The sequence below is a fragment of the Sesamum indicum genome, linkage group LG6, assembly GCF_026168435.1.
Source record: "Sesamum indicum cultivar Baizhima isolate 11 linkage group LG6, ASM2616843v1, whole genome shotgun sequence".
Classification (NCBI taxonomy): domain Eukaryota; kingdom Viridiplantae; phylum Streptophyta; class Magnoliopsida; order Lamiales; family Pedaliaceae; genus Sesamum; species Sesamum indicum.
In genome coordinates, this window is record NC_142662.1 from 5842874 (window position 1) to 5857327 (window position 14454).

The window sequence follows — 14454 nt, forward strand, 5'->3', positions numbered from 1 at the left end:
GTAAGATATTGCCATGAGAAGTAGTGTCCAATTGATATTAGAACTAGTAATAGTGTTGAAGTGATCACGGCCGTCTGATTGTCAAATTCCAAATTAAATAGTTTTATCCAAGTATTTCGATCAAAACCTGAGCATCTATTGTTTATGGTGTTCAATCATATAAAAATGTTTCTTCTTTGCTAACTACATGCGGTAGGGGTTTTGTGGAGAACTTATATAAGTCCCGTAATTGACTGTTGCCTTGAATTTGAACAACGCATATCGATTTATTTATTTTCGGGCTTTGTGAATTTTTCGTAATTTTTTGAGAAAATAAAAATGGTACGACTATCATACACCTTTTGGCTAACCAAAGTTCCTCTAATCAAATTCATACCAAAACTCATCCCAAGAATAGCGTTTGTACATAATAATGGCAGAAATAAGATGTTCAAATTCAGGCATGACCTTGATCTTTAGATTACTGGATGTATGATATGAAAAGTAGTCTGTTGAATCATGCTCTACTTTCAACCTTTTTCCCTTACATCAATTTAAATAGATAACGGTTGGATCCAGATTGGTAATAACATTTGAGTCGAAGCTATTCAAATTTTTTGTAATTAAAAAGAAAAAGTCCAAAATTGCCTGTGGCTCTTGCTCCCGGCTCAAAACGTTTCTTCTAAGCCTTTCCGATGAACTCCACATCAAACAAGAGGACTGAATTGGGTGGAATAACGCACGACCCTGCATCACCAAGTTCATGTGCATAAACAAGAAATCTAGCGCAATTTTGAGTTTCTTCTACTCAGTGGAAGTTGGAAATGTTTGATGAATTATTTATTTACCTCCTCTGCAGCCTGCTCCTCTCATGCCGTATCCAAGTTCAGGAGGGATTCTCAGCTTACGTTTCCCGCCTACAAATTATCATTCAAATTTGGTACATTTATGTACCAGTACTGCATAGACTTTCGATGAAAATACGCATACAGTTAAGTTATTTTAGGTGCAGAGAGATTGATGGATGAATGTATTTACCAGCAAGCATGGCCGGAATTCCTTCCCCACCAAGAATTCCCTCATCCCAACCTTTGATCACCTGCAATATTGCACATTGCTCTACATCAAATAATATACCGGAAGATATAGTTGATTGTTCTACGAAAAATATGAATTACTCTAATCACAGTAAGATTAGCAAGAATGAAGTTTATATTTGTCTGCAAAATCTAACAGGGAGTGTAAACAATCCGTACGAGTTTTTTATTATAAATTAGCATTGCATTTTATATTATACTTCACATAGATGTTATGTGTATAACATATTTTATCAAACACATAGGGTTTAAAGTTTATACACAGGACGTTCATGTATAAAAAGCATAATCCGAAATGCAACAACGATTTGAAATAAAAGATCCGATCAAAAACACATTTACCTCACCAACACCGACGCGAAAAGCAAGAGGCTTTCCCCTATTGTAGCTGCTGTCAAAAACAGTTCCATTTTCCAATCTCCCCACATAATGTGCCTGCCAATTTACATTACCCAAATAAATGAACACGATCACAATTTCTATTTTGTTTTAATAATTCTGTATAAAAAGATTAATTAACCCTAAATTAACTAATCAGTGACAGAACTGAAGTAAAAATCCCATATCTACATGAACAAAATGCTTCAGCCATCAAGGAAGAACAATCTAAGTAAGATAATATTGGGATTACCTTAATAAGCTGCCCTTTCACAGCCTCAGGTCCGCTTCCGATGACCTTATCACAGTAGGCGAGCCCAGACGGAGCTGCTGTGTAGTCACACGGAGGGGTAGCGCCGGTCTCCGCCGCCGCTGGATACGGCTGCGGATTAAGAAGCTGTAGGAAGCCGAAGCAGACGCCGATACCAAGTGCTTCTCTTCTGCTTAGAGAAGCCGGCCCAATCGTCTTAGAATACTTGGTTTCATTGAAGTTGACAGCAGCAGATTCAACTGTGTGGCGCTTTTTTGCAGTGAATGATCCCAATCGAGGTGTGGTATTTGGATTGGGATTATATGTGGGGATGGAAAATGGAAGTGAGTTCATTTCAAGCTTCCCAACAGCCACCAACTTGGAATGAGATAAAGCGTCAGCAAAGATAGAAGCTGTGACTCTGAGTAATCAATAAGAAGAGAGGTGGGCTCATAACATTGGGCTTGGGCAGGCCCATGATGGATATAGCCCAATAAGGATGAAAAACTACACCATCAAAATTTGATTAAATTGACATTATCTCTTCGAATTGGTTCAAATCTAAATTCATCATGTCGTTGTAATAAAAGAAAAGAAGTTGGAAAACTGCAACTGTGTGTAAAATGTGAAAGTATCGAATATTGTGAAATTAATAGTATATGGATATATTATTATTGAAAGAAAAAGGAATTTATTCTTAAATTCTACATCCAATAGCACATAGCTTAATATTTCCATATGTTTGTGGGATTGGGACAGTCACCCCTCAAATATTCTTATCCCTCTTCATCTACACTCCCCACCATTTCCCATATAAGAATATGCAATTGCTAAATATTTCTAGAATCTACATCATACTATAATTCATGAAAATACAAGGGAAAAGTCTATGGTAAATCATTCAGGTTCCAAATCGCTATAACTTTCAAGACCATTTGATCCAAATAAATATTAGAATCTTAAAAAAAGAGTTAACGTTAGGCTTACTAAGAATCTCTGGTTCAGACCATTAAAATTAATTTAAGTGCAAGATCAAGAAAAAAATTAATGATATCAAATGATTTTAAAATATTTTAGAGTCAAATGCTCGTATTAATACTGATTATGAATCAAAATCAACATCGGCTTTAGGGGCCCCAGGAATTTCCCCAAAGATAAGACCTAATTTATTACCAAACCAAAGGAAAAGATTCGAAAAAGTTGAAGAAAGAGAAGAGGCAAAAAACCTGTAGAAAGAGGAGCCGACTTAATTTCGTGGATCATAATTGGAGAACAGTTGTTGGGTCCGTAATTCGATGGCACCATTGCAAGAAATCACAACCCCTCTTTATAAATAACCCCTTGTTCTTCCATCTATGGGCCGTAGATAGTAAGGCCACATAAGAATCTCCGGTTTTGCTGACTATATTCAGCTCAACGACATTCATAAATTCAAGCCTAACTCAAACAAGATGCAGATCTTCGTCAAGACCCTTACCGGGAAGACGATCACGCTCGAGGTTGAGAGCAGTGACACCATCGACAATGTCAAGGCCAAGATTCAGGTTCAATTTTTTGCGAATTATTCTGTTTGAAATTGAAAGCAATAGTGATTCGGGTTTTCGTGTTTTGAGTCGATTGTTTTAATGATTTTTTTCTTTTATTTCTTCTTGGTTGTTACTGTTGACTTTGGTTGTGTGAGTTAATGATTTTATGTCTCGGATTGTTTTTCCGCCCTCGTTGATTTGAGGTTTTGATGGAACTAGGGTTTCTAATTTTTTTTTTTTATTATATGTATTCGTTAAAATGGTTGATCTATGATCTTTATACGGAAACAAACTCAGAGTCCGTGATTCAGTTGCTATTGCTACTCGTTTCGTTGATGAAATATTCGCTAGAATTTAATTCGTTTCGGATTCATCTTTTGCTCATATTTCCTCATCGATCGAGCGAATACAGTCTTTAAAATTTATTCATTATAAGTCGCTCTTTGAACTGTTATTACCATTTGATTAGAAGTATTCATAAAAGCTATTGTGTCTGATATTAGTTTTTTCTGTAGGATTACAAATAGTTGTTTTAGCAGAAAAATTAGGTGTCCTGAGTTGGAAGAATTTGATTTGCCCGAATGGGATAATTCAACTCGATGATTGTCTTTTGAGTCTCAGTTATCTTTCTGACTATCAACTAATACAGCGATTACTGCACTCAGGACAAAGAAGGCATACCTCCAGACCAGCAGAGGCTAATATTTGCTGGTAAACAGTTGGAAGATGGCAGAACCCTGGCGGATTACAATATCCAAAAAGAATCCACACTTCACCTCGTCCTGAGACTCAGGGGAGGTACTATGATCAAGGTTAAGACCCTTACAGGGAAGGAAATTGAAATTGATATTGAGCCGACGGACACTATTGACCGGATTAAGGAAAGGGTTGAGGAGAAAGAGGGTATTCCTCCGGTGCAGCAAAGGTTTGTTGTACTCGTCTTGTTCATGTTTCAATTAGTTCAGTTACTAATTTGATTATAGTAAAGTCTATGCTAATGGTCCTCTTTACCTTCATTGGTTATCTGATATTTACATTCCATGTTTTACCATTTTTCTACATTTTCGATGGAAGCCTATTTGGATTAACTTGTCTTCCTTATCTTATCATCATTCTTGAGCTCTGTCTTTGCCCCAGTGGATTGTCTGCTAACAGATAAAATCATGTTTTTCGAATTTTTCTGCATCTAAAAGATTTATCATTATCTTGTGGTATTCTCCTGTTTGTAGAGTTTAGTCAAAAATTTCAAGATGGGGATATTTCAAAGCAATGCATTGACACTTTGACATTTTTGTTGTAGGCTTATTTATGCTGGCAAGCAGCTTGCAGATGACAAAACTGCAAAAGACTACAACATTGAGGGTGGCTCTGTTCTTCACCTGGTCCTCGCTCTGAGGGGCGGCTGTCTTTAGACAGCTACTTATGCCTGAAATTTGCAATAAACTACTTGAACTTGATGTACTCAATGGAAAACCAGAAAATTTGTGCTGAGGACCAGCTTATGAATGAATTCTGGGCATGACATTAGATGTCCTAAATACTTCCTCCTGATTTATGTTCTTCTGATGAGTCAGTTGCTGTTTTGATTCCTCAAAGAACCTTCTGTTTCACTGAATCAGTACACAGGGCTGACTACCATGCCAATTGAGGGCCCTGGGTATGCTTTTTGCTTTCACCAAGAACGGGTCTCCTCCCTCTTACAAATTTCACTCCCTACAGAATTCTGATATTTCTGTGGCCGGGTTGGTGCTATGTTGAAACTAGAGGTCATAGCCTCTACACCATGAGAAGGGAGAAGGGTTGTTTTCATCAGGCACATGGGATCAAATAAGGCAAGAGCTGTTCTTGATGAAGGAACAACTATTGCAAGCCCGCACACTGAAATTCTCTACATGCAGATTCATTGGTGCATTAGATCATGTTACTAGTCACAGCACACTGAAATTCTCTACAGGCAGAGTCATTGGTGCATTAGATCATGCTGGTAGTCACAGCAAACATGAATTTAATAAGCAGAGAACAAAAAGTTAAATAGTATTTCAAACTGTTCTCCGGCTAAAGGCGTAGAGCTAGCACCAGGTCCAAACATTGAACAATTATGGCTAAATAACAGACGCCAGACAAAAACCATCACACAGAAATCATGATACAATTGTCACAATAAGTTGGAAAGCTAAAGTTACACATTGTTTGGTTCCAAGGAACGAGTCTTTCCATGAAACATCTTAGCAGCGACTGATCTATATGTTTCTACGGTTTAGTAAAGCACACTTTCCATTGCTGTTCTGTTTGAGCCCTCCATGAAGAAGAAAAACAGACTAACGCATCAGAATGAGACAGCATTCTTCTTAAACAGAGCCACTATGAGAGGATTCTACTTGGGTGGTCAGAAACCGGACGACCACAATGGTGATATTGTCACCACTGCCTCGCTGGTATGCTTCCTGCATCAGCCTTTTTGCAGCTTCTTCTGGGTCTTCGATTGGTTTAGTCATAGCGACAGCTTCCTGAAAAAGAGAAGATGAAGTGACAATCGAATGTTTTGAAATGAGGCAAGTATGTGTGTTAACATAGAGGACGACGAAATATCAGAAAGGCAAGTATGTGTGTAACATAGAGGACGACGAAATATCAGAAAACTGTAACTGAAACTAGTGCCCACCTCATTTGTCACAACATCCCAAAGTCCGTCGCTTGCAAGGATGAGAAACTCGAGGGTATCATCAACTTTTTCCTCCTGTATTTAACAAGAAAAAAGTACTACGTTGGTGAAAGGGTTTTCTATACATGTAATGGCATACTATAAATCAAGGATCAAACCTAAAGAAACTACTTATTAATGGCACACAGGCGACAAGATCTTAAAGGTTCCAACCGCTAAGGCCAACTTTGTGATGGTCAGCTGATACATTTTCCATTCAGCTGATTAAGATAATTTGATCATTTCCAATGATTGCACAACACTTCCTCGAAAAACCCATAAAGAGCACCTGAATTTCAGGATCAGCAACCACATACTGCTTCAACAGTCTGTCACCAAATGCACGAGATACAGCAAGCACTCCTCCAACTCTCCAAGTTCCTATAGAGAACAACCAAATGAGATAAAAACCAGGAAACCATTCCTCCTGAAAGATGCTAGAAAATAACAAAAGTAGAAAGAACCACACAAATGCCTATACCTGCCCACATCACAAAACCTCCAGCATCTTCAATTCGTTGCCTTTCATCTGTTTGGTCAGGTTTGTGGTCTCGAGAGACAGCAATAGCTGCAAGATATGACATTCACCATGAGACAACACATTTGAAATCCTAAATAATGCTTCAGCCACCAAATTAACCGAAGAAAGAAATTCAGATCTTACCATTACCACCCCTGCAAATAACAGCTCTAGAATCCCCGACATTTGCCACCAACAGACGATCGCCAACAAGGATTGCAGTGGAGGCGGTAGACCCAGCATCCCTGTTCTGATTGTTTTCGGATTTCAGGAATTCCGAGTCAGTGTGACTGTAGGCATCAGCTGAAAAGGGACCAAAACGGTTAAAAATGGAAAGAATAAGTTTAAAGGGCAACTTGGAGACTGCAAAGGGAGCAAAGTAAGACACCACAAGGACATACCTATAGCTGATCTGGTATCAGAAATAAACTTTGGGTGCCTGATGAGATTACTGAAGAGGTTTTGTTTGACATATTCTGCAGCTCGAGCTCCCCCGTGACCTGAAATAGCAAAGACAGATACGTAAGTAAATTATGTGCCGTGAATCTACCATTTGTTGTATACCATGTGAACCATGAAAACTAAGAACATTTTTAATATGCGGAAAACAGGTTATATTTAATTTTGACACCTTGGGGGGGGGGGGGATCTTCATAAATCTCCATAAATTACTTAACATCAATAAATTATATGGTTCAAACCTAGAGAGAACAAGAAAGGATGATTGAATTCGATCAGCTGAGGTTTTCACTGCATTTCCATATTATGCCTTATTTTGGTTAAGATTTGAGAAGTCATCTTATTTATGTATAAATCTGTATCCCCAATGGGAAAGTAAAGTTCATCAAGATACTGCTACAAGTAGAAAGATATCTTTTCTTCTTTATTCTTTGGGGATTGATAAATCTAATCTGAACAAACCAACCCCTCATCCTGACCCCGAAATACCAGATTGGCTGCAACAGCACATCATTGTATGCAGTTACGATACAACGGGTTTTTGCACTTCATGTGCACACACAAGCCTGCATGAAAGCCTCAGATGCAAAGATGGGTTTTTGCACTTCATGTGCACACACGCGCACGCGGGCAGAGACACACACACACACATATATATATATATGTAGAGAGAGAGAGAGAGAGAAAGAGCTACCATCAAAAACTCCAAAGAGACCAACCACCTCTCCATCTACACCATCAATCCTTGTCTCATAGAAATCCTCCATTGAAGACCTTTTACCTGGAGAACTTGCATATCCATAGCTGAACTTTCCATTCTGACTGCATGGAAGTAATTCATACTAGATGTCAGACTGAATCGCATTCAACAATTTTTTAAAACTTGATAAACATCCATAGTTATCTACATAAAAGGCAACCGTCGAAACGATAGCTTTTACGTTAAGCACTGTTTAAGGTAATCCAATCAAATTACACAAGAATATAATTTAGTACACTTGAACTTTATGCACCTAAGCCATGCTAAGGGCTCCGTTTCTTGAGCTTATGAAATCAGAGACACAGTACTTACCTAAAAAATAATGCAAAAAGCAAAGAGTTGCCATACTGGATATATTAACCAGGACATCATTGTTATTAATCTCTATGCAGTTAACAGCTCTGCATAAAACTTCTCTTCTCAATATGCAACCATAGATACCGTTTATCCAATGAATAAAAAAAACAGATCTTTGTTCACAGATGTAAAATGTGAAATTCCTAAATGGAAAACAGTGGGTTGTTACAAGAATGATTGTGTAACAGATGCGACAAAAGGCAGCTCTGGAAGCTTCTTGCATCACACAGATACAGAAATAATAAAGATGTCGACGCACAAAACGACAAATATTGTCCGTGTAGGGACTTCCATTCTCGTGCTTAAGCAATCAGATTCAGTACATGGATGTAATGCACATGCAGTACAAATATTTGTCATTTCACCACAAGTTCTTTAATCATTGAAAATAATTATTATCTTGAGCTCAGTGTATACAGTCATCCCAGAACAATGAGACAACCCTTGACAATGGGCATAACAAATGTCAGAAAAATTAAGCCACATAGCCACCAACCAATCATGGCTGAATAACAGGAATCAAGATCAACAGACAAATTATCACCATGCAGCCGAGGAAAAACAGACACTCTGGATAAAGCATGAACAAGTTTAATATCAAAAAACTAAATAAACGGTACACGCATTCGTATCTGCAGGTTAGACATCAAAACAACCAAGCAAAAGAAGTAGGAAAATGAAAGATCCAGGTTTAACATCCATGTCATTCCTTCTCCACTTATCTATTTTATCTGGTTAATTAATAAGAAAAATAACAATCAAAGCAAATCCAGTAAACTCATCAGTAGCTAAATACTAAAACATCTTTGAATGGAAAAAACAACACAATCAAAGATTTCAATTCAGAAAGGAAAATGGAATTCCATACATTTTCCACCAAAATAACCAACCAAACAAGAAAGGAAAAGAGAGACAACAAGATGTTCAAACACAACGATACAGCAAACTAGGCAGGGCAAGAGAATCACCTAAGGCCACCACCGCTGACCGGAGCATCGTCGACATGGACTTGGCTTGTAGATTGTGACAACACTGAGTTCAGATAACCCATGTCGCCAATCTTCTTCAGGTTGTTTTGTTCTTAATTTGAATTCTTTTTGGCCTCGATATTTTGACTTTCCCCTAATTAATGGAAGAAATTACCTTATTTCTTCCTCCACACTTTTCCGTAAATAAATCCTAATAACCCAAAATGGGAAAAAGCTTATTGTTGCAAAAGTGATGCGTCTAAAACCGGAAACAACAAGATCACACCATCACAGCATCTGAAATATCTTTTGAATCCAATACTTTTCAATCCAATCTGCGATAACAAAAAAAAAAAAAAAGAAAAGGAAATACAACAAAAGAGAAATTAATCAGATCAAACTCTATCTTCAAGAATAGATCTAATATGAATGTGCAGACATAAAACATGAGCTGTAAAAATGAAAAATAGCAACCATCTCACTTCCTTTCTCCACCTCTAAAACCTATTACATACTAAAATACAACAAAATATACCAAGTCGTCAAGTATGTTTGTGGGTTCATGCGAATTGTTATCAACATCACCAACCATCACAAAAGAATTAACCTTTATCTATGTTTTCCCCTCTAATGGCTTTAAAAATCCAATCTTGATCACAATACGATTCAAGAAACTTACTCAAGAGATGCGTTTTCATTTTTTCAGGAAATAAAAAGCATGAAAAATGATATATGCACATGTTTTTATCCAGATGAACAGAGAAAATAGAGCCTAGAGAGAGAGGACCTGAAGGAAAGAGTATGGGAAGAGAAAGCCATGTGAGAGAAAGGAGAGAGAATTAAAAGAGGAAAAGAAAATGGAGAAAAGACAAGATGAAGAAAAGGAATAGGGGGAGGAGAGGTTTGTAATAACATAATTATTGGAGTAGTAGTTTACTTCAATCAAACCAAATAATCTACAACCCCAAAGCTGATCAAATCAATAATGGCAAACTTCTTTCATTTCCCCCAGTTTTTTTCCTGCTTTCTCATTTCTTTTTCCCCCCCACACCCCACCCTCCCCCACCCAAAAAAAAAAAAAAGGAAAAAGAAAACACTAAATATCTCTATATATAATACTTTTCTATGTAGCCGTGGTTTTTCATTCCCCTTCAAGCTCTCTTCGCTTGTTTTGGGGTTGGTTCGGTCATGCCAAAATGAGTTGTGCTGCTGGTGGTAGGAGGTCCCACACAGCCGAAAAATTGGGGGGTGGGGGTGGGGGTGGGGGAGACTTGGTCAAAGACAAAAATGAAGTGTAACTGACAATTGAGGTAGCCAAACACTTGGCTAACATGCAGCAGGAGATTTTGCATTGGGTCTATCCTCAACTACCTAATAATACTCCTACTTTCAACTATCATTTCATTTCTCACTCATAAATAATCCTAACCTGCAAATGCCAATGCATATTTGTTGATTTGTAAGATTGAATGTAAGTACGATGGAAATCATTAAAAATAAGGTAATGACTCATAGTCATATTTGAAAAGGATTCTGTGTTCATGCCGGTCCTGCAACTTTGTACACAGAGTTTCAAAATGTCAGAACCATTAAGATTAGGATTTGGGTGATACAAGATTGAGAGAGGAATTCCAGCCCATTATTTTGTGCGTGTCAAAATCAGACATATAAATATTTTAATTAGTCAACTACAATAAGTGAACAAAGCAAGTGTCTAACAATTGATCAAACAAATTAGCTAAGCATTTACATAGTTGATCTATTTAAAATCAAGAATCATATATATATGTATATATTCTAATTCTTGAAATTCGAAACAGAAGCAGCTTCCATATGCTTCTAATTGCTGCCGGCCGCAGCTGAAATCTCCTAACGAATTGTCACCGGCAGTCCTCAAAACCTATCTTTTCCGACAGATTGTCATGCCATCTCCGATCGGAACCTACATTTGTAAGTAAAGTGAGAGAATCGGCGTTGACTTGTATATGGAAAGAGAAATGCACGAGGACCTACCATGCTAATGCTTACGCGATTATCCTCCATCAAGTTTCTGTTAAAGTTTCTGATGCTGACAGTCTTCAAGTCGTTTACCTAGCCAAGAACACAAGTTCAGAAAAAGAGTTATTTGGAGATTGTTAAACAGGTGGTTGTTGGCAGAGTTCAAGTATACTGGACCAGTGGATCTGCGACCCTTCCATGCCAAAGAACATTGTCGATCACTATAACACCTCCAACTCTAACCTGTATAACGGGACAATAAGCAACCATTCTTCAAACAGCACAAACAAAGATACCAATATCTGACAGTCCATATAATATGTGAATATCATGGATGTAGATAGGCTGCTCACGATATTGTGCTACTAACCAGTTGTAGCAGCAGTTCAAAATAATCCTGGTACATTTTCTTCTCAGCATCTACAAAAGCGAAATCATAGCTACAGAGAAGAATAAGCACATGGTAAAAAATAGACTCATCATTGTAGCTGAAAAACAAGGAGAAGGGAATCTACAAAAGAGTAGTTTGTGTGCAAGAAGACAGAGAAAGAAGGTGGAATGGATTCCTGAAGTACATAGCTTTGTAGGCATCCTTCTAAGCCTTATGAAAAGTTAAGCTTCTCGATATTAAAAGACCTTATATGCTAGCCTCGCTAGGAGAAAATGAATTACTTATGCAATATGAGGATCAAGGTGGGTTTTACTAGCAATAAGATGAACATAAAAGGTGATTGGAGCTGATCATACATTACTGAAGCTGGGAAAATATGTAAACAAAGAGGAGCTCTTCAATTATTTCCTAAATAATAGATCTTATTGTTTCGGGTGATTCAAGAAACAAAATAGAGCTAAATGCTGCAATTAAGACTAGACAGTTGTATTATAATGCAGAGATGAGTTCCCGAGCAACTGGGAAACAATCACAAGGGAAAGGGGATTTTAGTAATTTCCTAACAGAATCATGTGACGGCTTCAATTGAGTCAGGCAAAAAAAAGTATGATAAAGCCAATTAGCCAAATGCAACAGCAAAATACATCATTCACCCATACTGCATGTAAAAGGTGTTGGATGATGCAAACAATTTACTGAATTTACAATTATATTTAACTATAATTAGACTTATCTAGTTACAAACACAAAATACCTGCTACCTTCGCCATTTTGAATCATAGTCTTTAAAGTATCAGCTGCTAGCCCAAGTTTCACTTTAACCTAAGTCCCAATATATAAATCATCACACATCCTTGTTGTGAAGAAAGAAGAATATCAGAAATCATTGGTGGTCCCCTATTGAATACATAAATGTCTAACTGAGAATAACTAATGCGGCAAACGGCTTCTAGATCTACAAAAATGAAAAAATGCTAGATAGTTGATGATATCTCCAGGTCAGGTCATCAATTTTCTATTCTTTGTACAGTCACATGATCCACATATTTCTTTGCTAATTCTTTGAAAATATGAAAAATGGATTGCCCCAAGAACTTACTAGTATATGAATTTTCATGTATGTATGTGATCGTGAGAGAGAGGGGACAGGGAACTTCTGCAACAGCATACCTTCTCTGAAACACCAGCACGCTCATAATATCTGCTTGCAACTTCTAGTGATTTTGCATCTCTCTCGCACGCAACCAGCTGACCTCCTTCTGGTAGAACCAAAGCAACAGCAAGAGATGAGTACCCCTGGCAAAAGAAATGATGTTGTAGATGCAATCACACAATGAAAAGCTTAGAAGGCCACACAGGACATTTCTGGAAAAAGAGAAAGAGATTCAGAGATACATACAGTGTAGATACCAACTTCAATACACCTCTCTGCTCCTAGTATCTGAACAAGCATTGCAAGAAGCTGTGCTTGATCAGGGGATACCTGGACGAAAGGAAAACTTATAAATGTCAACATAAATTACTAAAAGAGGAGAAAGACAACAAGAGATGGATATCAGAAAATAGTTGCATGAACCAGTTAAAGGAATTAATTCCACCAAAGAGAATGGTAAATATCCATATCATGCGGCAGTTTCCACTGGGAAGAACTTCGAGGCTAACAGGGAAACAGATTAACAATACTGAGCAGTAGTAATTAACCCATCATTACCTGCATTTGACTACCACGCATCGTAGCAGTTTCCTCCCTAAGCTCGCGCAATATCTAGATGCAGAAAAAGATCAACACGAAAATGAACAGAACTTCTACCATAAACCCAATAACAAGGTACGAAAGCAAGAGAATGAGAAGACAATACTGAAAACTATACCTCTGGCTCTCTGACATTAGCCAATAAGTAGTCATACAGCCTAGGATTAACACTGATAACTTCCTTATGCCCATAACTATCATCAGTAGCGACAACTGTGTCTGTGACTGTATTTGCAACACATTGCAGCACCTTCGTGTTATAGTAAATCGGTCGGCTTACAATTACCCCCCTTGCAGATAAGACCACCGGATTGAAATGTCTAGACGTCCGAAACGCCACCAGTGGATTTACCCATCGCTGCACGACCCCCAAGCTACCAGACATTATAAATCCACACTCCTGCCATATTCAAGGGTTAGGGCAATATTACTGGACTGGACTTTATTGTCCCAATACCTAACTCAATTGCTTTGACATAACTGTTGGTAACTAGTACTGCCATTACTAACGCATTCATGAATGCAATTACTTCTGCAGACTTGAATTACACAATTCAGGAGCACGGTGATGAATACATCGATGTTCAGCATTCTTTTAACTATTATTATTATCTCGACCGGCAAAGTAAAAACAGCACGTTTATTTTCCTAAAAAGAAAAAAAAAAAAAAAAAGCAAACCCTCCGATCCTTATCAGTTTTCACCTCGCGCATCAATCAATTTCTGTCTCTAAGTTCTCAACTTCATCTTCACCATAAGAAGCTTAATTTCAAATTGGAAGGGTAAGCAAAATGACAAGAATCATTCAGGAGGAGTGTTCATTACCCTTAGTTCGCCGGACCAAAAACGTTTCGCCGGAGAGAGAGAATAGCTGAGCTCAGCTTGTAAACCAGTGCTATCTCCAGTAGATGAATTTCTACTCAGTTTCAGGCTTAAATTGGTTCTGCACAGTTCACAAAGATAATTATAAAAAAAACGAAAGAAAACATAATTGGCGAATAATTAATTACTTGTCTTATTATTTTAGGATTAATTACAATTAGACACCATCCACAAAATCCGAAATTAAATTTTGGGGAAATTATATTTTACCATCTCAATTATCGCCATTTTTACAAATTGATACAAAAAAAAATTTAAATATCAAAATATATTTGATCCTCTTTTATTAAAATTTCGACAGAAAAACAAAATTTATCGACATTAGCAAAACAATAAATTATCCCCTTTTAATTTATTTCTTAAGTATTTTTTAGACAAGCATCACTCTAATTTAAGTGCCAAAATTAAATACTAGTGATTGGAGCAAACTCACCAT

General features: G+C 37.4%; 4 protein-coding genes across 5 annotated transcripts; 1 reads left to right on the forward strand and 3 right to left on the reverse strand.

The window, feature by feature from the left end:
- Nucleotides 1–427: 427 nt before the first annotated feature.
- On the reverse strand, nucleotides 428–2114 carry FKBP13 (FK506-binding protein 13). The gene is made up of 5 exons (XM_011083716.3): nucleotides 1708–2114; nucleotides 1419–1511; nucleotides 1018–1078; nucleotides 828–896; nucleotides 428–726 (listed from the first exon to the last, which is right to left on the reverse strand). The coding sequence occupies exons 1-5, from the start codon at nucleotides 2056–2058 to the stop codon at nucleotides 662–664; spliced, it is 639 nt and encodes a 212-aa protein (XP_011082018.1). The 5' UTR covers nucleotides 2059–2114; the 3' UTR covers nucleotides 428–661.
- A 782-nt stretch (nucleotides 2115–2896) lies between these two features.
- LOC105164897 (ubiquitin-NEDD8-like protein RUB2) lies at nucleotides 2897–4781 on the forward strand. Its single transcript, XM_011083715.3, has 3 exons — nucleotides 2897–3248; nucleotides 3896–4155; nucleotides 4531–4781. The coding sequence occupies exons 1-3, from the start codon at nucleotides 3156–3158 to the stop codon at nucleotides 4640–4642; spliced, it is 465 nt and encodes a 154-aa protein (XP_011082017.1). The 5' UTR covers nucleotides 2897–3155; the 3' UTR covers nucleotides 4643–4781.
- Nucleotides 4782–5218: 437 nt separating this feature from the next.
- On the reverse strand, nucleotides 5219–9926 carry WIN2 (HOPW1-1-interacting 2). The gene is made up of 9 exons (XM_011083712.3): nucleotides 9783–9926; nucleotides 8996–9330; nucleotides 7605–7732; nucleotides 6853–6951; nucleotides 6596–6754; nucleotides 6413–6499; nucleotides 6221–6312; nucleotides 5893–5967; nucleotides 5219–5737 (listed from the first exon to the last, which is right to left on the reverse strand). The coding sequence occupies exons 2-9, from the start codon at nucleotides 9076–9078 to the stop codon at nucleotides 5579–5581; spliced, it is 882 nt and encodes a 293-aa protein (XP_011082014.1). The 5' UTR covers nucleotides 9079–9330; nucleotides 9783–9926; the 3' UTR covers nucleotides 5219–5578.
- Nucleotides 9927–10634: 708 nt separating this feature from the next.
- On the reverse strand, nucleotides 10635–14114 carry LOC105164895 (uncharacterized). 2 transcript variants are annotated; one of them, XM_088881847.1, is made up of 10 exons: nucleotides 13962–14114; nucleotides 13256–13537; nucleotides 13096–13149; nucleotides 12784–12867; nucleotides 12555–12680; nucleotides 12146–12206; nucleotides 11364–11413; nucleotides 11171–11236; nucleotides 11009–11086; nucleotides 10635–10937 (listed from the first exon to the last, which is right to left on the reverse strand). In XM_088881847.1, exons 2-10 carry the CDS (start codon nucleotides 13520–13522, stop codon nucleotides 10896–10898), a joined length of 828 nt encoding a protein of 275 aa, XP_088737973.1. In that variant the 5' UTR covers nucleotides 13523–13537; nucleotides 13962–14114; the 3' UTR covers nucleotides 10635–10895. The 2 variants fall into 2 exon arrangements, with proteins under 2 accessions (XP_088737973.1, XP_011082012.1); XM_011083710.3 differs by having other exon boundaries at nucleotides 11364–11433; nucleotides 12139–12206.
- Between the last annotated feature and the right edge of the window lie 340 nt (nucleotides 14115–14454).

Bases quoted from the DNA above. Each gene is read 5' to 3' on its own strand.
- LOC105164895 (XM_011083710.3), bottom strand. From the start codon at position 13,522: ATGTCTGGTAGCTTGGGGGTCGTGCAGCGATGGGTAAATCCACTGGTG. The intron at 13,150-13,255 runs GTATAGTTTTCA...TTCTGCATCTAG, and splicing joins CTAATGTCAGAGAGCCAGAG to ATATTGCGCGAGCTTAGGGA. The intron at 11,087-11,170 runs GTCCAGTATACT...GTTCTTGGCTAG, and splicing joins GAAGGGTCGCAGATCCACTG to GTAAACGACTTGAAGACTGT.
- WIN2 (XM_011083712.3), bottom strand. From the start codon at position 9,078: ATGGGTTATCTGAACTCAGTGTTGTCACAATCTACAAGCCAAGTCCAT. The intron at 6,500-6,595 runs GTAAGATCTGAA...CATATCTTGCAG, and splicing joins TATTTGCAGGGGTGGTAATG to CTATTGCTGTCTCTCGAGAC. The intron at 5,738-5,892 runs GTGGGCACTAGT...TCTCTTTTTCAG, and splicing joins GGGATGTTGTGACAAATGAG to GAAGCTGTCGCTATGACTAA.
- LOC105164897 (XM_011083715.3), top strand. From the start codon at position 3,156: ATGCAGATCTTCGTCAAGACCCTTACCGGGAAGACGATCACGCTCGAG. The intron at 3,249-3,895 runs GTTCAATTTTTT...TACTGCACTCAG, and splicing joins ATGTCAAGGCCAAGATTCAG to GACAAAGAAGGCATACCTCC. The intron at 4,156-4,530 runs GTTTGTTGTACT...TTTTTGTTGTAG, and splicing joins ATTCCTCCGGTGCAGCAAAG to GCTTATTTATGCTGGCAAGC.
- FKBP13 (XM_011083716.3), bottom strand. From the start codon at position 2,058: ATGAACTCACTTCCATTTTCCATCCCCACATATAATCCCAATCCAAAT. The intron at 897-1,017 runs GTAAATACATTC...GATAATTTGTAG, and splicing joins AATTCCGGCCATGCTTGCTG to GCGGGAAACGTAAGCTGAGA. The intron at 727-827 runs GTAAATAAATAA...TTGGTGATGCAG, and splicing joins AGGAGCAGGCTGCAGAGGAG to GGTCGTGCGTTATTCCACCC.